We start from the raw sequence: 24157 nt of genomic DNA, 5'->3' as shown, positions 1-24157 counted from the left end.
TTACACCTCAGTTTGTCTATTTTAACAAGTACATTTTTTTTTTTTAATTTTTTTTCCAACGTTTATTTATTTTTGCGACAGAGAGAGACAGAGCATGAACGGGGGAGGGGCAGAGAGAGAGGGAGACACAGAATCGGAAACAGGCTCCAGGCTCTGAGCCATCAGCCCAGAGCCTGACGCGGGGCTCGAACTCACGGACCGCAAGATCGTGACCTGGTTGAAGTCGGACGCTTAACCGACTGCGCCACCCAGGCGCCCCTAACAAGTACATTTTATAAAATGTTTCTCCCTTCAGGGTTGCTCTTAGATTGGTTTTTCATATGTTTTTATGGTCCTGTGTTGAAGAACATGCTCTCATATCTTTATTTCTCTCCTGCTTTAGGAACACATATCGCATGATTGAACAAGATGACTTTGACATTAACACCAGGCTACACACGATTGTTAGGGGGGAAGATGAGGCAGCCATGGTGGAGTCAGTAGGCCTGGCCCTAGTGAAGCTACCAGATGTCCTTAATCGTTTGAAGCCTGATATCATGATTGTTCATGGAGACAGATTTGATGCCCTGGCTCTGGCTACTTCTGCTGCCTTGATGAATATCCGAATCCTTCATATTGAAGGGGGAGAAGTCAGTGGGACCATTGACGATTCTATCAGACATGCCATAACAAAACTGGCTCATTATCATGTGTGTTGCACCCGAAGTGCAGAGCAGCACCTGATATCCATGTGTGAGGACCATGATCGCATCCTTCTGGCAGGCTGCCCTTCCTATGACAAACTTCTCTCTGCCAAGAACAAAGACTACATGAGCATCATTCGGATGTGGTTAGGTACGTATCAAACTCTATTCTCTCTGATGGTTGTTTTTGTTGGTGTTGGGTATGTTTCAGTTCTTTCAGAAACCATTGTAGGTAGACTATTCCATTAGAAATCGGAAGGCTAAAGTTTTAGTTCATAGATCTCACCTTATGGCATGACTTCACCTCTCTGAGACTTCTCAAGTTTTTATTTTTACTTATTTTGAGAGAGAGTGCACACCCACGTGTGAGCAGGGAAGGGGCAGAGAGAGAGGGAGAGAGAGAACCCCAAGCAGGCTCTGTTCTGTCAGCACAGAGCCTGATGTGGGGCTCGGACTCATGAACCCTGAGATCATGTTTAGCTACACCTTAAAGCAATCTTGAGTTTCATCGATTCATTAATACTGCTGGTAATTTGCTAGAAACGGAGAAGATTTACATTTTTCTAATGCTTTGAAATATTTTGGATTTTATTTAATTTATTTATTTTTATTATTATTTTTTAATGTTCACTTAGAGCAGAAGCAGGGGAGGGGCAGAGAGAGAGGGAGAGAAAAAATCCCATGCAGGCTCCATGCTGTTAGTGCAGAGCCCAGTGTGGGGCTTGATCCCACAGACTGAGATCATGACCTGAACTGAAACTAAGAGTTGGATGCCCAACTGACTGAGCCACTCAGGTGCCTGCCCCTATTTATTTACTTTAAAGTTTATTTTGAGAGAGAGAGAGAGAGAGTGCAAGAGTGTGCATGTGAGCAGGAGAGGGGCAGAGAGAAGCAGGGAGAGAGAGAATCCCAAGCATGCTCCGTGCTGTCAGTGCAGAGCCTGACATGGGGCTTGATCTCATGACCTGAGTCAAAATCAAGAGTCAGATGCTTAACCAACTGAGCCACCCAGGTGCCCCTGAACTATTTTGGGTTTTAAAACAATGGGTTCTAGTGACAGCTACTTAAAGTTAGATATTTTGTTTATGGTAGCAAGCACCTTTATAAAATTTGCTGGATTCTTGGACTTGGTGCTCTAAATTCTTACTTTTTTATTTATTTTTTTATTTTTATTTTTTTGAGAGAGAGTGCACAGGGAGGGGCAGAGAGGGAGAGAGAATCTTAAGGTCCACATCCAGTGCCAAGCCCAACTCGGAACTTGATCTCAGGACTGTGAGATCATGACTTGAGCCAAAATCAAGAGTTGGATGCTTAACCGACTGAGTCACCCAGGCGCTCCAAGTTCTTAGTGTTTGATCCTATGTCCAGATATTCTACCTGGAATGTGACAAACTGTTTTTTCCTTAAAACTTTTGAAAACACAGACTTTGGGGTCTTAACGTTTTAGAATTTGCTTCTTCCTCTTTAAGATTCTTAACTAATGAAGCAACGTGGTTTGATTTTCTTTAAACAGGTGATGATGTAAAATCTAAAGATTACATTGTTGCGCTACAGCACCCTGTGACCACTGACATTAAGCATTCCATAAAAATGTTTGAATTAACATTGGATGCGCTTATCTCATTTAACAAGCGGACCCTAGTTCTGTTTCCAAACATAGATGCAGGTAATTGGAAATGAAATTATGCCACCTCCTTTTCTGATTTTATGTTTCTATTATGTCCCCTTTTGACTGCCCCTCCTATCTTATCTTATCATTGAAGGCCACTGTATTCTGAAATGCATTCCAGTTTTTAGGGGGTCACCAATATTGTAGTAGATTGAAGTTTGTGATGTTTTTGCCAAGTCTGATAGAAACTGGGTAGGAAAGAAAGAAATACTTAAAAAAAAGTTTTCTCTAATCTCCACTGTAGTTCCAAGTTTGGTCTCTGTCCCCCAGTTTCCACCAATGAGAAAATGCAGTAGCTAAAAGACAAACCTTAGAGAGTGAAAGGGTATCTCTAGGAAAGTAATGATCCGAGTGAGTGCAATAAAATAGCCCTTACTGTTATTTCTTGTTCCCTTATTTATATTAGCTGTACCTTAATCTTGAGCACAGGCAGTTTAGATCCGGAGTCCCCAACCAGTTTGTCCTTAAGCCTGACCTGGTTGATCACCTACTGGTGGATGGTACTGTAGCCTTTGGTGCTAGTGAGACCTTAGGCAGGTTAATGGGAATGTGAGCTATAAGTGAGAAACGCAGAGCAGGGCCTGGTGCTACAGAATTTTCAAGTACTGGTTTAGCTGACACCACTCGTTGCTGAGCTTTTAGGCATTTTTTGGTAAAGGAGGCAGGACTCTTCTCTGCAGTATCAAGATGTCAGCATCTTACTCTGAAAGTATCCTTCTTAGTGTCTCTTGAATAATCTTTTCTATTAGGGGAAACAAAGTAGGATGTTAGTTGGAAAAAAAGAAGAACTCCCAACCCAGGTTTCACCCCGGTAACATATTAGTATTTCAAAAATGTTAATATTGATTCTTCTAACCCTTTAAATTTTCTATAAATATTTGGTAATGTAATTATATATCTCTGATTCAATATTCATTGTCCGCGATACTCTGTTTATAATATACTTTCCTGATTGTACACACTTTAGAATTAGAGATATTTTTCCCCAGTGAAAATAAAGGGTCCCAGGAATGCCCAAATCATGTCTGCTACATGCCCCTCTTCTCCTCACGGGGCTTTTGATAAAATTAACACAAGGAACTTTAGGGAAGTAAGAATCACGGCATCCATTTATCATTATGAGGCTTAGTGCCCAATTCCCCAATGGAGGAGAATAGAAGTAGTGTCTGTGGTTTAGGCTTAAGGCCAGAGAAAGCCTTCAGTGAGCCTAAATCTGAATCTCAGAATAGTACTACCTTCTGGCGTACTAAATACTACAATAATTATAGTTGATGACTGACGTGCTCTGGCAGAACTGGATATAGAGAGGGGTGGCCAGGCCTGCGGTAGGGAGTTAGACCCTGAGTCTGTCACCTACCTTGCCACATAGAGAAAGTTAAAAAGAGAGAAAGCACATGTGTGCCCAACTTCTGTTACGTCAGTGGCTCCGCCCACCATTAAATATGGTGTGCTAACACAGTTTGGTGCTCACGGTCTTGTCTAAGTAATAAGATTAGCAACCTTATCTCCCTTGTTAGATGCTGGTTAGGAAAGGGTGAGTAAAGAGGCAAGCAGAGAGGCATTAATTATTGCCTCCCCCTTCATACACCTGTACCATTTTAAATAATCCTGCATTTAATATAAAATACCAGCCACAATATCAGGTTCTACATGCATTTTGTTTTAGTTTAGTCCATGTAATCAGGGATGCTATCCAGTTGAGCAGTTGTTAGGGTAAATATGAGCATAGCTAAGGCAGAGGCTCTCTAATCAGCTTGGTGTGTGGAGCCCGAGACCTTTCAATTTAGGAACTCCCAGCTTAAGAGAGAGAGACTGTTGGCCGGTCTTGCTTCTTAGTTGTTGTTTAATGTAAAGGCTTTTATTGGGGCATTAGTAAGAGGTATTTACTTTGATGAATGCTGTTTAATGTTCCTAGATGAGTTGAAGCAGAGAGCTGACCAGACATTTTAAATATTCATCATTCCTGGAAAGATCAGTAATTAAAATTATTATCTCCCTAATAACCATTGTGCATCTGCATAGAACAATTTCTTTAAGTGGGGCTATACTTGCCAGTGAAAATGGTTTTTTTAATCTCATAAACCATTTAACAGTTGATTTTCATTTTCACAGGGAGCAAAGAGATGGTTCGAGTGATGCGGAAGAAGGGCATTGAGCATCATCCCAACTTCCGTGCAGTTAAACACGTCCCATTTGACCAGTTTATACAGCTGGTTGCCCATGCTGGTTGTATGATTGGGAACAGCAGCTGTGGAGTACGAGAGGTTGGAGCTTTTGGAACACCTGTGATTAATCTTGGAACACGTCAGATTGGAAGAGAAACAGGTATTTACCTTTGTCCATGTCTCAGCTATCTAGAGATATATATGAAAGCAGTGGCTCTGGCAAGCACAGTGTGGTCATTGCCCTGCTGTCTAACCAATCAGATTAGTAACTTGGCCTCCCATGGTAGGCAGTAGCTAGGAGAAGGTGAGAGAAGAGGCATTAAGTATTGGCTCCCCTTCATATATCTGTAACATCTTTAAAATTCTGTATATGAATTATTACAAGGCAGTGCTGGCATATATTTTTATGAATCAGTGAGTGAATGAGGTTAATGACCAGTTGTAGCCTAAAATCTGTAAATAGCACAAAGTGATTACCAAATTTTTTTAGGGCTCTACATTTATTTTTATTGTCTTTGTAATATCAGAGCTAAGAGTTTCTTAGCTGATTATGGTCTTTGATGGCTGTGGGTAAGTTAGAATGGTTGAATGTATTATAAGTATATGAATGCTAGTCTCATTTTTGGGTACAGTAGAGTACTTTTAGTGAGTAGTTTCGAGCATGAAAACTCGCTAAGATGCTCCCTTAATAACTGAAGGATAAAGAAATTTTATTATTAATTTGCTAATTGAGTTAGATCTTGTTTTTAATAGTAGTCTAAATTCTAATACTATACATGGAAATATATTTCTGTAGCTAATGGAAAAATGTATGGACTTTGTGAAAAAAGAACAAGACTAGAATCAAGGAGGTTAGTTTCAGCTCTGCTTTTTCTCTATTCGTAATTGCTACCCTAATTTTCTGTTGTCTTTAGGTCTTCTTTCCCTTACGTTATTATTTGTTTTTAATTTACATCCAAGTTAGCATATAGTGCAACAATGATTTCAGGGGCAGATTCCTTTATGCCCCTTACCCATTTAGCCCATCCCCCCCTCCCACAACCCCTCCAGTAACTCTCTGTTCTCTATATTTAAGAGTCTCTTATATTTTGTCCCTCTCCCTGTTTTTATATTATTTTTGCTTCCCTTGTGTTCATCTGTTCTGTGTCTTAAAGTCCTCATATGGGTCATATGGTATTTGTCTTTCTCTGACTAATTTCGCTTAGCATAATACCTTCTAGTTCCATCCATGTAGTTGCAAATGGCAAGATTTCATTCTTTTTGATTGCTGAGTAATCCTCCATTGTGTATATACACCACATCTTCTTTATCCATTCATCCATCGATGGACATTTGGGCTCTTTCCATACTTTGGTTATTGTTGATAGTGCTGGTATAAACGTTGGGGTGCATGTGTCCCCTTGAAACAGCACACCTGTATCCCTTGGATAAATACCTAGTAGTGCAATTGTTGGGTCGTTGGGTATTTCTGTTTTTAATTTTTTGAGGAACCTCCATACTGTTTTCCAGAGTGGCTGCACCAGTTTGCATTCCCACCAGCAGTGCAAAAGAGATCCTCTTTCTCCACATCCTTGCCAACATCTGTTGTTGCCTGAGTTGTTAATGTTAGCCCTTCTGACAGGTGTGATGAGGTGGTATCTCAGTGTGGCTTTGATTTGTATTTCCCTGATGATGAGTGATGTTGAGCATTTTTTCATGTGTCGGTTGGCCATCTGGTTGTCTTCTTTGGAGAAGTGTCTATTCATGTCTTCTGCCCATTTCTTCACTGGATTATTTGTTTTTTGGGTATTGAGTTTGATATCCCCTTTCATTCTTAACATATTACCTTGCTCCCCACTTCACAGAGAAAATACAAACCACTGAATGGAAATTCTTTTGACTCCATTCATTAAGAAAATATTTAATAAACACCTAGTATGTGTAGGCACTGGGATTTGTCAGTAAACCAGACTAACAAGGGCTGAGCTCTCGTAGAATTTCATTTTAGTGGGAGGGGAGATAGATGATAGACAAAAAAGAAAAAAAAAAAAAGAAGACTGTCAGAATTTATGTGTAGTGTGCAGGGTGTAACCTGCAGGTGATGTGCCGGGCTACATTAGACTGCATCAGGGAAGGCCTCGTTGAGGAGATGACACTTCAGCTGAGATCTGAGTAACAGTGAATCTGCTGTGTGAGGATCAGAGAGAAGCAGAGGGAACAGCCAGTGAGAAGACCCTAAGACAGGAACAAGCTTGATGTATTTGAGCAGCAAAAGGCCAGTGTAGCAGGAGGGTACTGGGTGGGAGGAAGAGCGATACAAGATGATGTCAGAGAAGGAGGCAGACCTTTGTAAGCCAGGGTAAAAAATCTGGGTTTTTTCCCAAGTATCATGGAAAGCCATTTATGGGAGGATGACACAATGTGACTTGCATTTTGGAAAAACAACTCTGCTGCTCTATGAGAGTGGAATGTGGTGGGACAGGAGTGGAAGCAGGGAGACTACTTGAGAGGTTATTTCAGTTGATATGAGAGTTGATAGTGGCTTAGAGTACATGATAATAACAGAAATGGACAAAAGTTAGATTTGGGGATTGTTATAGGACTTGCTGCTGCTTGGATGTGAGCAGTGAAAGGAAGAAACTTGCAGATTTTTGGATTGAGCAGTGGGGGCACTCTTTGCTGACATAGGGGACACCGTGGGAGGAACACATTTGGGAGGGGTGCAATTAAGAGTTCTCTAATAGCTGTGTTAAGTTCGAGATGCCTATTAGATATCAAAGTGGACATGGCAGACAAGCAGCTAGATAGTTCCAGGGAGAGTCAGAGTTGGAGATAGAAGTTTTAGAGTGATTGGCATGTGGATGTTGTTTAGTTAGGATATTAGTTCATCTGCTGTAACAGAGAGAACCAAGATAATAGTGCCTAAGTGGGATTTTCTTTGTTTCTCATTGGTATAACTCCATGGTTATCAGAAATTTAGCCTCCATCTGTCTGCTTGAGGGATGCTAATCTTGCTATCAAGTCCACATTTTAGTCATTGGGAAGGAAGAGGAGGGAAGATGTCCTTCTTTTAAAAGCACAACCTGTAAATTTCAAATATTTCTTCATGTATCCTGTCAGAACATAGTCACAGGCTCACAGCTAGCAGTAGGGGAAGGTAAAGAATATAGTCTTGAGCTGGATTATCAGATGCCTGGCTAAAAATTCTGATGCTAGTACAGACAAAGGATATGGAGATAATGGTGCGCCCTGCCAGAGATGTCATTTAAAATGAAGGGATTGGGGCGCCTGGGTGGCTCAGTCGGTTAAGCGGCCGACTTCAGCTCAGGTCATGATCTCGTGGTCCGTGAGGGCTGTGAGTTCCAGCCCCGCGTCGGGCTCTGTGCTGACAGCTCAGAGCCTGGAGCCTGTTTCAGATTCTGTGTCTCCCTCTCTCTGACCCTCCCCCATTCATGCTCTATCTCTCTCTGTCTCAAAAATAAATAAATGTTAAAAAAAATTTTTTTTTTTTTATGAGAGCATCATAAAAAATTTAAAAAAAAATTCATTTTTAAACAAAATGAAGAGATTATAGGAGATTAACCAGGGTAACACGTAAATAGGGAAGAGAATGGAATCCACAACCAACTGCCGGAGCTAGTCAGCATTTAGAGTTCTGGTGAGGAGGAGGGGGGGGCCAGTGGGAAGACTGAAAAGGAGTTGCCAGTGAGTCCAGAGGAAACCCAGGAGTGTGATAGCATTAAAGCCCAGAAAAGAAAATGTTTCCAGGAGATGGTGTTGAACGCTGCTCAGAGTTCAAGGACAATGTGAAAGAAGAATTGAACACTGGATCTGGCATCAGGTCTTTAGTCAAAGGCAGTCTTGTACTTTGTCATTTGTCACCACACTTCTATAAACACATGTCCATCCATCCTTTCCTCCATACCTCTTTACATTGGAAGGGTTGGCATCTCTTTCCTGCCCATTGCTCAGCCTTCTACCCGTGTTCTAGATCCGTACCCTTCCTGCCTTCTCAGGGACCTCAGGGGTATCCTTTCTCTACCATGATTCTTTAGCCTCCTCATCATTTAAACATGCGTTCGCCTCTCACGTCTGAAAACCAACCCCTTCCTCAACCCCATGCCTCTTTCCAGCTCTTCTCTTCTTAGCTAGGTCTGTTGAAAAATATGGCCATTTTCACTGTATTTACTCCATTGCACTGGTCAGAAAATATATGGAGAAAAAGTGACTGAACAGCTGACTGGCTGATAGACTAATGGAACGACCTGGCCTGACTGCTGATGAACACCTGGCCAAGTAGATGGAAAGCAGGGTGGATTGAAAGAATGGACGCACTGAACGATTAGATGAGGGGTGGGGGGTAAGTGGGTACTAGATTAATGTACATCATTTATTTCAGTAAATCAACAAAAACTTGATTTATTCTTTTTGGGAATAAAGGACCCTAGTGTCCTTAAGTATTTGGTACATGGAAATCTTGTTGAAAGTGCTTTAAAGGTATAAAGGAGAAAAGTCGATGTTTCTCTGATAGACTCATTTGAAGTCCTCTGGGTTTCAGGGTTAATAATGAGCACAACACATTGCTAATTTCTTTATTCTTTGGATATTTCCCCTTCCAAATCATTGTAATGTGTCACTGGGTTCATCTAGGGGAGAATGTCCTTCATGTCCGGGATGCTGATACCCAAGACAAAATACTACAGGCACTGCATCTTCAGTTTGGCAAACAGTACCCTTGGTGAGTATATACCCTTTCTAAAGAAGTGATTTAAAAGGGGGAGCTGTGGGCACCATTTTTAAGCTGTGATCATTCTTCAGTCATTTTAACAGAGCTTTTGTTAATATATCCCTAGGGGTCCCTAGCTGTCAGGGAGACAGGGCTTGGCAATAGAACCCCTATTACTCTACCAGGGGTTCAAATGGAGGATAGCTGTTTTTTTATTTGTCTCAGTTAATTAATATAGCACTTTTGCCAGGAAATACTGCCTTAACCTACTTTGACTTTTTATAAATATTAGAAAGTAACTGATTTTCTTTAAAAATAGTCTAGTTCAGCATTTTAATTTAGACTGCTCACCTTTCTGTTTCAAATTAATGAGATTTTCCTTTATTTGGATGTTTGAAATGTTTGAATTCTGAAAATAACTTTTTTTTCCTCACGAATGTAAAGGTTTAAAAAGCAATAAATAAATAGATTCATTGTCCCAAATTACGTTATATTCTGAAATTGGCTTAACAAAGGTAATTTGTCTTTGATGATAGAGACATTTGTTAATGGTATCCCAGTATGGAATAGTTGTATTTCAACCAACAGTGGAGTTAGACATTCCGTTGATAATACGCTGAAGATATCAGATGTTATTTTAAAATGAAGAAGCACAACTTTATTACCTGAAGTCTTGGTTTCTATTAGTACCGTGTCCTCCATACCATTTCACATGTATGAGAGAAGCATTTGACTTTTTTGATCCTGCAGTTCAAAGATATATGGGGATGGAAATGCTGTTCCAAGGATTTTGAAGTTTCTCAAATCTATTGATCTTCAAGAGCCACTGCAAAAGAAATTCTGCTTTCCTCCTGTGAAGGAGAATATCTCTCAAGATATTGACCATATTCTTGAAACTCTAAGTGCCTTGGCTGTTGATCTCGGTGGGACAAACCTCCGAGTTGCAATAGTCAGCATGAAGGTAAAATAATTCCTAAGTCTTAACTTCATACCTCATATAAATAACTGATCTTTTCTTTAAAGTATGGTTGGAAGTAGGACTAGAAACATTAGAGTTTATAATCATTTGCCCACAGGATTGACTTTTAGATCCATTACAATGTTTGTCTCGCAATATTTTACAAATTATTGACATTTCAGAGAAATAAAATTCTCCGGGAATCCAAGTTAGTGAGACTTGAATTAACCATGGGAGACCCCTTAGGCACCAGAGAGGGCTCTTGCCACCCAGGAGACCTGGAATTCTATATTTGGTAACAGCATGTAGCATGTTGATTACGGTCATTATCCAGAGGAAGACATCAGCAAATGGGGAAGGGAATTGCATCTCCTCTAGAACATGATTTTTAGTTGAGTACAGCATACTTCAGTCTCTTAGCCAAAAAATCAGCACTGTTGACAGAGACTGAGAGAGCATCATAAAAACACTAAATTGTTCCTGTTAAAAGATCTCTGATGACTTAAGAATAAACCTACCAGAGGGGCACCTGGGTGGCTCAGTTGGTTGAGCATCTGACTTCGCCTCAGGTCATGATCTGAAGGCTGGTGAATTCTAGCTCTGCATTGGGTTCTATGCTGACAACTCAGAGCCTGGAGCCTGCTTCAGATTCTGTGTCTCCCTCTCTGTCTGTCCCTCCCCTGCTTGTGCTCTGTCTCTAAAAAATGAGTAAAGATTAAAAAAAAAAAAAAAAAAGCCTACCAGAGAAGGTTCTGAAATCTTGTGGATATATAAAGTTTTAGGAGTCCATGAAAAATAGTAAGGTCTTAAAAAATAAAGTTGTTTAGGGGCGGCTGGGTGGCTCAGTCGGTTGAGCGTCTGACTTCGACTCAGGTCATGATCTCGTGGTCCGTGAGTTCAAGCCCCGCGTCGGGCTCTGTGCTGACAGCTCAGAGCCTGGAGCCTGTTTCAGATTCTGTGTCTTACTCTCTGACCCTCCCCCGTTCATGCTCTCTCTCTGTCTCAAAAATAAATAAACGTTAAAAAAATAAATAAAAGTTGTTTAGATCAAATAGAGCAAAACAAAACCTAATTTTCTCAAAAGAAGTGGTGGTCTCCTTTGTAAATACTCTTTAAAAAGTATTAATAGAATGGGCACCTGGGTGGCTTAGTTGGATAAGTGTCCAACTTCGGCTCAGGTCATGATCTTACATTTGTGAGTTTGAGCCCCCCACTGGGCTGTCTGTGTCAGTGTGGAGCCCACTTCAGATCCTCTGTCCCCCTCTCCCTCTGTCTCTCCCCCGCTTGCATTCACGCATTCTTTTCTCTCTCTCTCAAAAATAAACATTCAAAAAAATAATAGAAGATTTTCTTAACCTGAAGATGATCTATTCTGTATCAGTGGTCAGTACCCTTTGTAGTGGTGAAATTCTAGAGAAAATCAAGAAGAAAAGAAATGTTTTCTGCAACATTATTTCACATAATTCTGGGGGAGTCACAAAGGGATAAAGCAAGGAACAAACAGCACAATCTCTCCTTCTCTGCCCCTCCCCTGCTTGTGCTGTCTCTCTCAAGATACATAAATAAAATTTAAAAAGATCAGGGGCGCCTGGGTGGCGCAGTCGGTTAAGCGTCTGACTTCAGCCAGGTCACGATCTCGCGGTCCGTGAGTTCGAGCCCCGCGTCAGGCTCTGGGCTGATGGCTCGGAGCCTGGATCCTGTTTCCGATTCTGTGTCTCCCTCTCTCTCTGCCCCTCCCCCGTTCATGCTCTGTCTCTCTCTGTCCCAAAAATAAATAAACGTTGAAAAAAATAAATAAATAAATAAAAATCAGTAACTTTCTACTTACATGAAATTTTAGGCAGATTTTTGAGTTTTCCTCTTGGTGAGTTTGTTAGCCTGACTACCCATTAGCATTACCTGGAAGCTTTAAAAAAAACACAGATGCCCAGGCTATTTGAATCTCTGCAGGTGGGGTCCAGGGCATCACTATTTGTTCACTATTTGTTGAAGGTTGAGAAACACAACTTTAGGTTTACCTTTTAAAAGAATAGTTATTTACTTTTGCACATGTGTGTGCACAAGTGGAGGAGGGGCAGAGTAAGAGGGAGACCGTGAATCCCAAGCAGGCTCCTCGCTGTCAGCTCAGAGTCTGACGGTGTGGATCTCAAATCAAGTCAGATGCTTAATCAACTGAGCCACTCAGGCGCCCCACTTTCGGTGTCTTTTTAATGACAATCATTAGTGATTGCTTTAACCCTTGTAAATGGATAAAATCCATTAATAACAAAAGATTGGGAAAGAGCCTATTCAGAACAACAACCAAAATTGTAAGAATCATCTAAACTAACAACTTACGCAATCTATCTATATGAAGAAAAGTATAAAACTTCAACAAATAATGTAAAGGCTTGAAAGTGTCCTAGATGGGAATGCTGAGTATTTTTAAAATGTCAGCACTTTTCCAAATTGAATTACAAGTTTTATACAATTCTAGTCAACATTTCAGTGGGATTTTTTTAAAGTTTGGCAACATTATTCTGAAATTTACTCAAAATGATGCACAAGTGAGAAGAGCAAAGAAAAAACTTAAAAACCATAATTGGGAGAGACTCTCCTTGACTGGCTTTAAAACAGATCACAAAGCACAGTAATTTAAACATTTTGGAACCATGCCACTATTGGCTTCACTTATGGGAGGTGATCAGCGCTTACCTCCCTAGGATATATATTTAGGTGCCTCAGTTTTTAAGCAAGGAAGTGTTTTCAGCCTGAAAGAGTAAACTATGACCTTTTCGTGAAGATTGTGATTAGCCAGCACTGACTTTATGCGTAAGAGGGGCGCCGTGATTTGCTGTGAGCTGTTGTTGCTTCAGTAGCCATGTGCCAGAATGGTTTCTCAGGAAACTACTTGGACGTACCCCACGGCCGGCCCACATCAGAGCAGCTCCCTTCCTGAGCAGTCCTCTAAATCTACGGTACTCTCTATCCTGTAGTGAAGTCTGATGCATCATGAAAAAGGTCAGAAGATTCACAGGCTGCTTCTTAGCTTAGATCAATGAGACAGGGCTTGTTTTTTTCTCTTTTAGGGTGAAATTGTCAAGAAGTATACTCAGTTCAATCCTAAAACCTATGAAGAGAGAATTAATTTAATCCTACAGATGTGTGTTGAAGCTGCAGCAGAAGCTGTAAAACTGAACTGCAGAATTTTGGGAGTAGGTGAGATTGTGAATTACATATTCAAGAAATGTTCTTTTTTTTTTTAATATGAAATTTATTGGCAAATTGATTTCCATACAACACCCAGTGCTTCTCCCCACAGGTGCCCTCCTCAATGCCCATCGCCCACTCTCCCCTCCCTCCTACCCTCCACCAACCCTGTTTATTCTCAGTTTTTAAGAGTCTCTTATGGTTTGCCTCCTTCCCTCTCTGTAACTTTTTCCCCCCTTCCCCTCCCCCATGGTCTTCTGTTAAGTTTCTCAGGATCCACATAAGAGTGAAAATGTATGGTATCTGTCTTTCTCTGTATGACTTATTTCACTTAGCATAACACTCTCCAGTTGCATCCACGTTGCTACAAAAGGCCATATTTCATTCTTCCTCATTGCCAAGTAGTATTCCACTATGTATATAAACCACAATTACTTTATCCATTCATCAGTTGATGGACATTTAGGCTCTTTCCATGATTTGGCTATTGTTGAAAGTGCTGCTATAAACATTGGGGTACAAGTGCCCCTATGCATCAGCACTCCTGTATCCCTTGGGTAAATTCCTAGCAGTGCTACTGCTGGGTCATAGGGTAGGTCTATTTTTAATTTTTTGAGGAACCTCCACACTGTTTTCCAGAGCGGCTGCATCAGTTTGCATTCCCACCAACAGTGCAAGAGGGTTCCCATTTCTCCACGTCCTCTCCAGAGTCTATAGTCTCCTGATTTGTTAAGAAATGTTCATTTTGACATACAGAGTTTTCCAAGTTCTGATGCATGACTGACCATCATGTCACTGCTCTGTGTCCAGATGGCTCCAGGGCCTATCTGTGGGCCCCAAGCGTGAGGACTTCCTAGAACCCCAGTAATTGTTATGGGTACATTGGTGGGGAGCTACAGATTTTGCTCAGAATTGCCTGACATTTCCTTGCAGTCTTTGGTAATGCTTGTCTTAGGAGATCTTGGGTGAATTAATTTGTGTTTGAAACCCAGTAAGTTGGCATACTTTCTAAGGTTGCTTATGAGAATTATTTTCCTTGTGTGTGTGGTGGAGCTCAGGTATTTCCACGGGTGGCCGGGTAAATCCTCGGGAAGGAATTGTGCTGCATTCAACTAAACTGATTCAAGAATGGAACTCTGTGGACCTCAGGACCCCCCTGTCTGACACCTTACATCTCCCTGTGTGGGTGGACAATGATGGCAATTGTGCTGCCCTGGCGGAAAGGAAATTTGGCCAAGGAAAGGGCCTGGAAAACTTTGTGACACTTATCACAGGTACAGGTAAGAGGAGTAAGAGGTTGTTTGAGGAGCTCGAATGGGTGTTGGGGCATGCCTTCAGCACCAGCAGGCAGCTTGTGAGTGTGCTTTAGTGTTCACTTCCTGCCTGAGTAGAGCCAGGAGGTGAGCCCCACATGAGAGCTTAGGGCCTTCTCAGTCTTTCCTGGGCATATGCCCTGCCCTGGGCATGTGTGTGGACCTCAGATTGCTAGGAACTTGTCAGAGCTGTTCAAAGCCCTTACTCCCCAAAGCTTCTCATTCCCAGCTTTGCCTCCCAGTCTTCTTGGTTAGTATATTATTTGCGTCATCTGTCAGCTGTCGCCCTAGGCAGTAGAGACGAATAAATATATTTTGCCTTTAAATGTTTTTGACAAAGGCCACCTGAGTGCCTCCCCAGCTCTAGGGGAGTTCTGAGGTCAGTGACACAAAGGTGAGCTCTTCGAGTTGGTCCTCCACTAGCCGCCAAGTAGGTCAGAACAAGCAACCACAGGTTTTCGAGAATGAAGTTGGTCCTGCTTCTTCCAGTACTGCCGTCTCTGTGCAGGATGTGGGCTGGTTCAAGGCCACCAAACTGGGGAGTGGGTGGTGGGACCAGAAAATGCCAGAAGGAGCTCTTAAGACTCAGTTGTTTTTTTTTTCTTGAGTAAGCATTCCCTGGTTGTTACAACACCTGTGATTAGTTTCCAGAGTTCCAAAAAAAATTGGTTCTGAGAGTTTTTGCCAGTTTATTCATTGCTTTAGTGGAGGGGTGGACTTTTGGAGTCGCCTACTTTGCCATTTTTGCTGATGTCCTACTTTTGGAATGAAAAACAGACTGACCTAGTAAGTGTTGAGCCACCATTTATCCCAGATATATGTAACTTCAAAACTTGTGTGCTCTTAAACTCTGAATTATGCTACCTCCTCTTGAAGCTCAGGCCCTTCTTCTTTTAGTTGCAGATACAGTTTTAGCAAGCTTGGATATCATTTCTTAGTTCATAGCAGGTAATTTGCAAATTAGAAGGGTGGAGTTGAGTAGGTGCCACAGGAAGTAACTGATGGCAAGAGAGCTCTAAAAATAGTCTTCTCAGGCTTTCCTCCTTAATAACTCCTCCTAAACTTGGTAACAAGAGTCATTGATATTCATAATCATTGAATCATAGATTTTTGGACATGGCATTAAGAGGCAAAATCTTAATATTCTCTGTTTAAGGAAGAAAGTGGTGTGTGAAAGGTGGTGTGCGATACATTTGGGAAAGATGGTCTTATCTTGGGTTTCTCCCACAGCAGATCCCAAGATGAGGACTTAGGTGTGAGAATTTTATGTTGGAGGTGATCCTGAGAAGCAGGAGTAAAGGAGTGAGAAGAGTAGAACAGAGTAGATGGAAAACCGTTATCCAAGTTGCCTTGAGGGCAGTGGGGGCTGAAATCAACCAGAACCTCCCAAGAAGCCTGTGGAATATCATTCAGAATTGTCCACTGGAATCTGTTGGCTCTTACCTTGCTTGGTTGAGGATGCCCTGTGCTCACGTGGACAGTTAGGCTCTAACGTTAGTGTTGGAGATGGCCTTGGTGAGAACAGGCATTGTGAGCTTGAGGTGGTACACTGGCATCACACGGTGAGTCTGAGCCTGCATGGATCTGTTCCCCACAGCTGTGCTTGAAATCACAGTGAGCCACGTAGGTGCGACACAGGGCATCAGAGGATCTGCTAGATAGATTTTCCTCCAAAATGCTTCCAGGTGAAGTGTTAATACTTAGTAAGTTTCCGCTATTTAGGAAAAGGGGCATCATAAAGAATCACGCATTCCAAAGCTTTGCTAAACACATGAGGCATTGCCATATTTCAGCTTTCTGTTTCAGTGGAAGAGCCACCTCAGTGATTATTGTCTCTCGCTGTAGGAATTGGCGGGGGTATCATCCATCAGCACGAATTGATCCATGGAAGCTCCTTCTGTGCTGCAGAACTTGGCCACCTTGTTGTGTCTCTGGATGGGCCTGATTGTTCCTGTGGAAGTCATGGGTGTATTGAAGCATATGCCTCTGGAATGGCCTTGCAGAGGGAAGCAAAAAAGCTACATGATGGTTGGTTTCTTTCTCCTGAGGGATTAAATCGCTAAATTGTAGACAAGTATTTCAAAGTACATATTCCAAAAAGAGCTGAACACTGAAGCCAGAACTTCTACCCTTCTCACTTCCTGGAGGAAAGATGGGGTTCCTCATACTAAAACTCCCAGGTACCCTTAGTCTTGACCCATATTAACACTTTCCTCTCCAATGCTGGGGGTGGACAAGGGTCTTGAGCTCCAGGAGAGCAGGGAGGATTTTTAAAATTTTTGTTTCCTCGGCCTCTAGCACAAGGTGGGTGCTTAATACACATTTTTAAAACTTTCTTTTTTTAATGTTTGTTTATTTTTGAGACCGAAACAGAGTGTGAGCAGGGAAGGGGCAAAGAGAGAGACACAGGATCTGAAGCAGGCTCCAGGGTCTGAGCTTTCAGCACAGAGCCTGATGTGGGGCTCGAACTTGTGAACCATGAGATCGTGACCTGAGCCAAAGTTGGATGTTTAACCGACTGAGCCACCCAGGTGCCCCCTTAATACACATTTAAAAAAAATTGTTTTAACATGTATTTATTTTTGAGAGACAGAGGCAGAGCATGAGCTGGGGAGTGGGGGGAAAGAGAGAGAGAGAGACAGAGAGACAGAGAGACAGAGAGATACAGAATCTGAAGAAGGCTCCAGGCTCTGAGCTGTTTGTTAGCACAGAGCCTGGCATGGGGCTCGAACCCACAAACTCCAGGACCATGACCTGAACCGAAGTCAGGTGCTCAACCAACTGAGCCACCCAGGCGCTCCCCGTCCCCCCACTTAATACACATTTTAATGAAGAAGTAAATGGATTAACATACTACAGTTGTGAAGTCTGAGAAGTCTATTTGAGTTAAAGCTATTTCTGGACATGTTAATAAAAGGATGGTTTCTAGCCTAAGAAAAAGGAGTCATTTAATATCATTATAATATAGTGTCAAGTGCACTGAGAATGATGGCCAAGGAATGTAGACGTATAGAAGGACACCAGCATTCTCTCCCTGCCCTCTTCATATGGGGAAGGGAGTGTTAGGGTGCTGTCTGGAGGTTGAGAGAGGGTAAGTAGAATTAGCAGGGCAAGTTGGGATGAGCCAGGGATGCTTCCAAGCCTGGGAAACAGTGGTATGGGTACATAAAGGGCAAGGTAGGGTAGAGCGTAGCAAGAGGGAGGCCAGGACCAGCAGCTAATGAAGCCATTGAGAACTTTTAGGGGAAAAGCATGGTCAGATCTGAATTTTTTTCTGTTTTCTGGGAGAAAAATCGTAGTTTTTAAAAAAAAATTTTTTTTTTTCAACGTTTATTTATTTTTGGGACAGAGAGAGACAGAGCATGAACGGGGGACGGGCAGAGAGAAAGAGGGAGACACAGAATCGGAAACAGGCTCCAGGCTCTGAGCCATTAGCCTAGAGCCTGACGCGGGGCTTGAACTCACGGACCGCGAGATCGTGACCTGGCTGAAGTCGGACGCTTAACCGACTGCGCCACCCAGGCGCCCCGAAAAATCGTAGTTTAATGGAGTGGCTTTATTTTTCAAAATCTTATTTAAATTCTAGTTAACATACAGTACAGTATTGGTTTTAGGAGTAGAATTTACTGTCTTTTTTCCATTGGATATTCTTTTCTGCTTTGTTGAAGATTAGTTGACCCTATAGTTGTGGGTCCATTTTTGGGGTTTTTATTCTGTTCCATTGATCTATGTGTCTGTTTTCATGCCAGTACCATACTTTCTGGATGACTACAGCTTTGTAATATAGCTTGAAATCCAGAATCGTGATGCCTCCAGTTTTGTTTTTTTTTCAGGATTGATTTGGCTATTAGGGATGATTCCATAGAAATTTTAGGATTATTTGTTCTAGCTCTGTGAAAAATGCTGGTGGTATTTTGATGGAGATTGTGTTAAATGTGTAGATTGCTTTGGGTAATATAGACATTTTAACAATGTTTGTTCTTCCAATCCATGAGCAAGGAATGCTTTTCCATTTCTTTGTGTCCTCTTCAATTTCTTTCATAAGTGTTCTGTAGTTTTCAAGAGTTTTACTTGTTTGGTTAGGTTTATTCCTAGGTATCTTACGGGTTTTGGTGCAATTGCAAATGGGATTGATTCTTTGATTTCTTTTTCTGCTGCTTCGTTTTTGGTGTATAGAAATACAACCAATTTCTGTATGTTGATTTTATATCCTGCAACTTTGCTCAGTTCATGTATTAGTTCTAGAAATTTTTTGCTGGAGTCTTTTGGGTTTTCTACATAGAGTATCATGTCGTCTGCAGATAGTGAAAGGTGGACTTCTTTCTTGCTGATTTTGATGCGTTTTATTTCTTTTTGTTGTCTGAATCCTGAGGTTAAGACTTCCAGTACTATGTTAAATAGTAATGGTGAGAGTGGACATCCTTGTCTTGTTCCTCAAGGAGAAAGGCTCTCAGTTTTTCCCCATTGAGAATGGTTAATTAGCTGTGGTTCTTTCATATGTAGCTTTTATGATGTTGAGGTATGTTCCATCAATGCCTACTTTGTTGAGGGTTTTTATCAAGAATGAATGCTGTATTTTGTCATCTATTGAGAGGATCATATGGTTCTTATCCTTTCTTTTATCAATGTGGTGTATCACGTTGATTGATTTGCACATATTGAACCAGCTCTGCAGCCCAGGAATAAAAAATCCCATTTGATTGTGGTAAATAATTCTTTTAATGTAGTGTTGGATTCAATTTTCTAGTATCTTGTTGAGAATTTTTGCATCCATGTTCATTAGGGATATTGGCCTGTAATTCTCCTTTTTATTGGGGTCATTGTCTGGTTTTGGAATCAAGGTAATGCTGGCCTTGTAGAATTAGTTTGGAAGTTTTCCTTCCATTTCTGATTTTTGGAATAGTTTGAGAAGAATAGGTATTACTACTACTTTTTTTCTTTTTTTTTAAGTTTGTTTGTTTATTTCTGAGACAATGTGCATGTGCAAGCTGGGGAGGAGCAGAGAGAGGGGAAGAGAGAATCCCAATCCATGCTAATAGCATGGAGCCTGAGAGAGGGCTCAATCCCACAAACTGTGAGATCATGACCTGAGCCAAAATCAAGAGTCAGATGCTTAACCTACTGAGCCACCCAGGCACCCTAGTATTAACTCTTCTTTCAAGGTACGGTAGAATTCCCCTGGGAAGCCATCTGGCCCTGGACTTTTGTTTGTTGGGAGTTTTTTGATTACAGTTTCAATTTCTTTGCTAATTATGAGTCTGTTTAAATTTTCTATTTCTTCCTGTTTCGGTTTTGGTAGTTTGCATGTTTCTAGGAATTTGTCCATCTTTATGATTGCCCAGTTTGTTGGCATGTAATTTTTCATAATATTCTCTTATAATTGTATTTCTGAGGTGTTGGTAGTGATCTGTCCCCTTTCATTTGTGATTTTATTTATTTGGGTCCTTTCTTTTTTCTTTTTGACAAGTCTGGTTAGGAGGTTATCAATTTTATTCTTTCAAAGAACCAGCTCTTAGTTTTGTTGCTCTGTTCTTTTTTGTTGTCGTTGTTTGTTTGTTTCTGTATCATTTATTTCTGCTCTGTCTTTATTATTTACCTTGTTCTGCTGGCTTTAGGCTTTCTTTATTTTCCCTTTTCTAGCTCCCTTATGTGTAACGTTAGGTTGTGTATTTGAGACCTTTCTTGATTCTTGAAGTAGGCCTGTATTGCAAGATACTTCCCTCTTAAGACTGCCTTTGCTGCATCCCAGAGGTTTTGGACTGTCGTGTATTCATTTTCATTTGCTTCCATGTACTTTTTTAATTTCTTCTTTAATTTCCTCATTAACCCATTCATTCTTTAGTGTGATGTTATTTAACCTCCATGTATTTGTGATCTTTTCAAATTTTTTCTTGTGGTTGACTTCAAGTTTCGTAGCGTTGTGGTCTCAAAATATGCATGGTTGATCTCAGTCTTTTAAGGGCTGATTTGTGACCCAATATATGATCTATTCTGGAGAATATTCCATGTGTACTCTAGAAGAATGTGTATTCTGCTGCTTTAGGATCAAATGTTCTGACTATATGTGTTAAGTCCATCTGGTCCAGTGTGTCATTCAAAGCCATTGTTTCCTTGTTGATTTTCTGCTTAATCTGTAAATTGGTATAAGTGGGGTGTTAAAACTCCCTACTAGTATTGTATTTCATCAGTGAGTTTCTTTATGTCTGTTAGTAATTGATTTGGGTGTCCCAGGTTGGCATAAATATTTACAATTAGAACTTGATGGGTAGACTCCTTAATTATGATATAATGCCCTTCTTCATTTCTCTTTACAGTCTTTGGTTTAAAATCTAGTTTGTCTGATGGAAGTATGGCTATTCCAGCTTCCTGTTAGTATCCATTATCATGATAGATGGTTCTCCATCACCTCACTTTGAATCTGCTGATGTCTTTAGGTCTAAAATGAGTCTCCTATAGACAGGTTATAGATGGGTCTTGTTTTTGTTTTTTGTATCCATTCTGATACCCTGTATCTTTTGATTGGAGCATTTAGTCCATTTACAGTCAGGGTGATTATTGAAAGAAAGATAGGAGTTTACTGCCATTATGTTACCTGTAAAGTTGGTGTTTCTGATGTTCTCTGTTCCTTTCCAGTCTTCGTTGCTTTTGGTCTTTTTTTTTCCCCCCAGAGTCCCTCTTAATATTTCTTGAAGGAATGGCTTAGTGGTCACAGATTCATTCAGTTTTTGGGGAAACTCTTTATCTCTCCTTCTATTCTGAATGACAGCTTTGATGGATAAGGTATTCTTGGCTTCATATTTTTCTCATTCAGCATGTTGAATATATTCTGCTATTCCCTTCTGGCTTGGCAAGTTTCTCTGGGCAGATTTGCTGCGAACCTGATCTGTCTTCCCTTGTAGGTTAAGGACTTGTTCCCCTTGCTGCTTTCAGGACTCTTTCCTTGTCTGTGTATTTGGTGAAATTTGACTATGATATGCCTTGGTGATGACCAGCTTTTGTTGAATGTAATGAGAGTTCTCTATGCTTCTTGGATTTTGATGTCTGCATGCTTCCCCAGATTAGGGAAGTTTTCAGCTATAATTTGCTCACCGAAACATTCTGCTCCTTTCTCTCTCTCTCCATTTTCTGGGACTCCTATGATAAGAGTGTTACTCCATTTTAATAAGTTGCTGAGTTTCCTAAGTCTACCTTCGTGATCCATTATCTTTGTTTCCCTCTTCTTTTCAGCTTCATTATTTTCGATAATTTTAACTTCTGTATCACTGATTTGTTTCTCAGATTCACCCATTCTCACTGTTGTGACATCCATTCAGGTTTGCAGTTTGGTTATTAGCATTTTTAATATCAGCCTGACTAGGTTTTAGCTTTTATCTCTGCAGTAAGGGATTCTCTACAGTCTTCTAAGCATTTGTCAAGCCCAGCTAGAATCCTTATAATTGTTGTTTTAAATTCTAGTTCAGACATATTACTTATATCTCTGTTGATTAATTCCCTGGCTGTCATTTCTTCCTGTTCTTTCTTTTGAGGTGAATTCATCCATTTGTCATTTTGGAGGGGAAAAAAATAATAAAATGGAATTTAAAAAATAATAAAGGAAGCTAGATCCTTGGTGTATAGCTTGAAGCTTGATAGAAGAAAAAAGATTAAGAAAAGGTAAAAAAAAAATTTTTTTAATTAAAAAAAATAAAATACAGTAAAAAATAAAAAATTTGCTTTCTGTTTCCCAGGAAAAAAAAAAACACAAAAACAAATAATAGAAACAAAGCAAAGAAACAAAACCCGAAGGAAGCTAGATCCTGTTTCCCCTAGAGCTGAAGCTTTGCAGCATTCTATGATCTGTAGACCTAGTGCATGGAAGCGGTTTGTGTTGGTCTTCTCATTGAGGGGCCTACTACTTTGATTCTCAGGCCAACTTGCTCTACCAGAGATGTGCCTGGACGGTGCAAGGGGGCGGGGCTTGGTGTATTGGCTCTGTTCTCCACTTGGTGGCTCCATTTTCTACTTGGTGGCGCTGTTTAGCTCACTGAGGTTGATCAGTGCTGATGGGCTAGGGGTGAAAATGGCTTCACCCCACTCTGTAGTCTCCAGAGAGGGAAGTTTGTGCCCCCACAGATGTGCAATCAGTCATCCTCCTGTGTCCCCAGATTCTGTCAGCTCCCCACCTTCATTCACCCTGTGTCTGTCTGCGCTGTCCACCTGCCATATGGTGCCACCCTCCTGGGTTTTATCTCAGACACAGCTGTGTTTCAAAACCCCACACTTCAGAGGCCCCTGCAGCTTGGGCCTGCATTGAATCCTGTGGGACCACATTTTGCTGCACTGTGGCTGGTGCCGGCTTGTCCTAAGCAACAGTTGCGCGACTGTGCAGCAGCAGTGGCTTAGAGTTTATGGTAAATTGCAACACGCAGCCAGCATCTTTGTTCCTGTACTGGTGAATGGGGCAGCTCAGTGGTACCCACCAGGGCTTTTGCCTGCTTGAGAGGCCATGTTGCCTCTACCAGATGCACTCCAGGGGATCCTCAGACCACACTGCCCGCTCCGGGGCTCTGCCCTGCTTCCTCGAGGGAACTGACCTCTAAAACTCCAGACTCTGCACTCCACCCTCTCCTTTTTCCCCATCATTGGTTTTGGGGAACAGTTTTTTTGTGTAGTCCCCTGCATGTATTTTCACTCTTTTATTTTTTTTCTTCATTCTTATCTCCCCTCCCCCTGATCAGGGATCCCTCCCCTTCACAGGGTCAGCCATTCTTTTCTTCCAATGACTCAACCTTCCACAGTTCCTACCTTGCATAGGTTGTTTTTTCTGTTCGTAGACATGCAGTTTCGTCTTCTAAGACTTCCGGTCAATTTCTTAGGTGTTCAGAATGATTTGATACTTATCTAGCAGTTTGGGGGAGGAGGCAAGCTTGGAGTCACCCTACTCCTCTGCCATCTTGCCTTAATCCCTCCAAATGGAGTGGTTTTAAATAGTACAATTCTAGAGTGACTTCCCGTTTTCTAGTCGGACAGCTGGGGGTTGAGAATATGAAAGGAGGAGCAAGTTGTGGCAGAAGATGATGGTTGGGTGCTTATGGGACATAGGGTGGAGATGTGTAGGCAGAGCCTGGCTACAGGAGTCTGGTGCTCGGGAGAGAGGACTAGAGGTGGGGATTTGGGAATCATCAGTGCTGAGGTGGCAGTTAAACCTTTGAATTGAATGAGATTGGAGTGAGGCAAGAGTTAGAGGTGGAACCTTGCAAAACAGTGTTTAATGGGCAGAAAGGAAAACCAGGAATGGGTAAAGGCACAGAAGCCAAAGGGAGAGTGCTTCGGGGAGGGAATAGTTGGGAATGTCAGGTGCTGCTTTTGAGAGAGAAAAATCAGAAAAAGGTATTGATTTTGGCCATGAGGACGCTATTTGAAGCCCTGAAAACTATTTTTCAACCTCATTTTTTACATTCAGCCCCCCTTAGGAGCCTTTTCAGACTTTTCTTAG

At 41.4% G+C, this 24157-nt stretch overlaps 1 protein-coding gene across 5 annotated transcripts in view; it reads left to right on the top strand.

Moving 5' to 3' along the window:
• Window positions 1-24157, top strand: part of GNE (glucosamine (UDP-N-acetyl)-2-epimerase/N-acetylmannosamine kinase) — a 41637-nt gene that overhangs the window by 11921 nt on the left and 5559 nt on the right. For 4 of the 5 annotated variants that reach the window (XM_040481681.1, XM_040481680.1, XM_040481677.1 and 1 more), the window contains 8 exons: window positions 383-834; window positions 2197-2349; window positions 4465-4677; window positions 9147-9234; window positions 9973-10183; window positions 13249-13378; window positions 14428-14649; window positions 16528-16710. In XM_040481681.1, the coding sequence (XP_040337615.1) occupies window positions 396-834; window positions 2197-2349; window positions 4465-4677; window positions 9147-9234; window positions 9973-10183; window positions 13249-13378; window positions 14428-14649; window positions 16528-16710 (1639 nt within the window). In that variant the 5' untranslated portion in view covers window positions 383-395. The remainder of the gene's footprint in view (window positions 1-382; window positions 835-2196; window positions 2350-4464; window positions 4678-9146; window positions 9235-9972; window positions 10184-13248; window positions 13379-14427; window positions 14650-16527; window positions 16711-24157) is intronic. The other variant, XM_040481676.1, reaches the window with a different exon arrangement.

This window comes from Herpailurus yagouaroundi, unplaced genomic scaffold, assembly GCF_014898765.1.
Source record: "Herpailurus yagouaroundi ecotype Mexico unplaced genomic scaffold, PumYag 160, whole genome shotgun sequence".
Lineage (NCBI taxonomy): Eukaryota > Metazoa > Chordata > Mammalia > Carnivora > Felidae > Herpailurus > Herpailurus yagouaroundi.
This window is presented reverse-complemented; position numbering and strand designations above follow the sequence as displayed.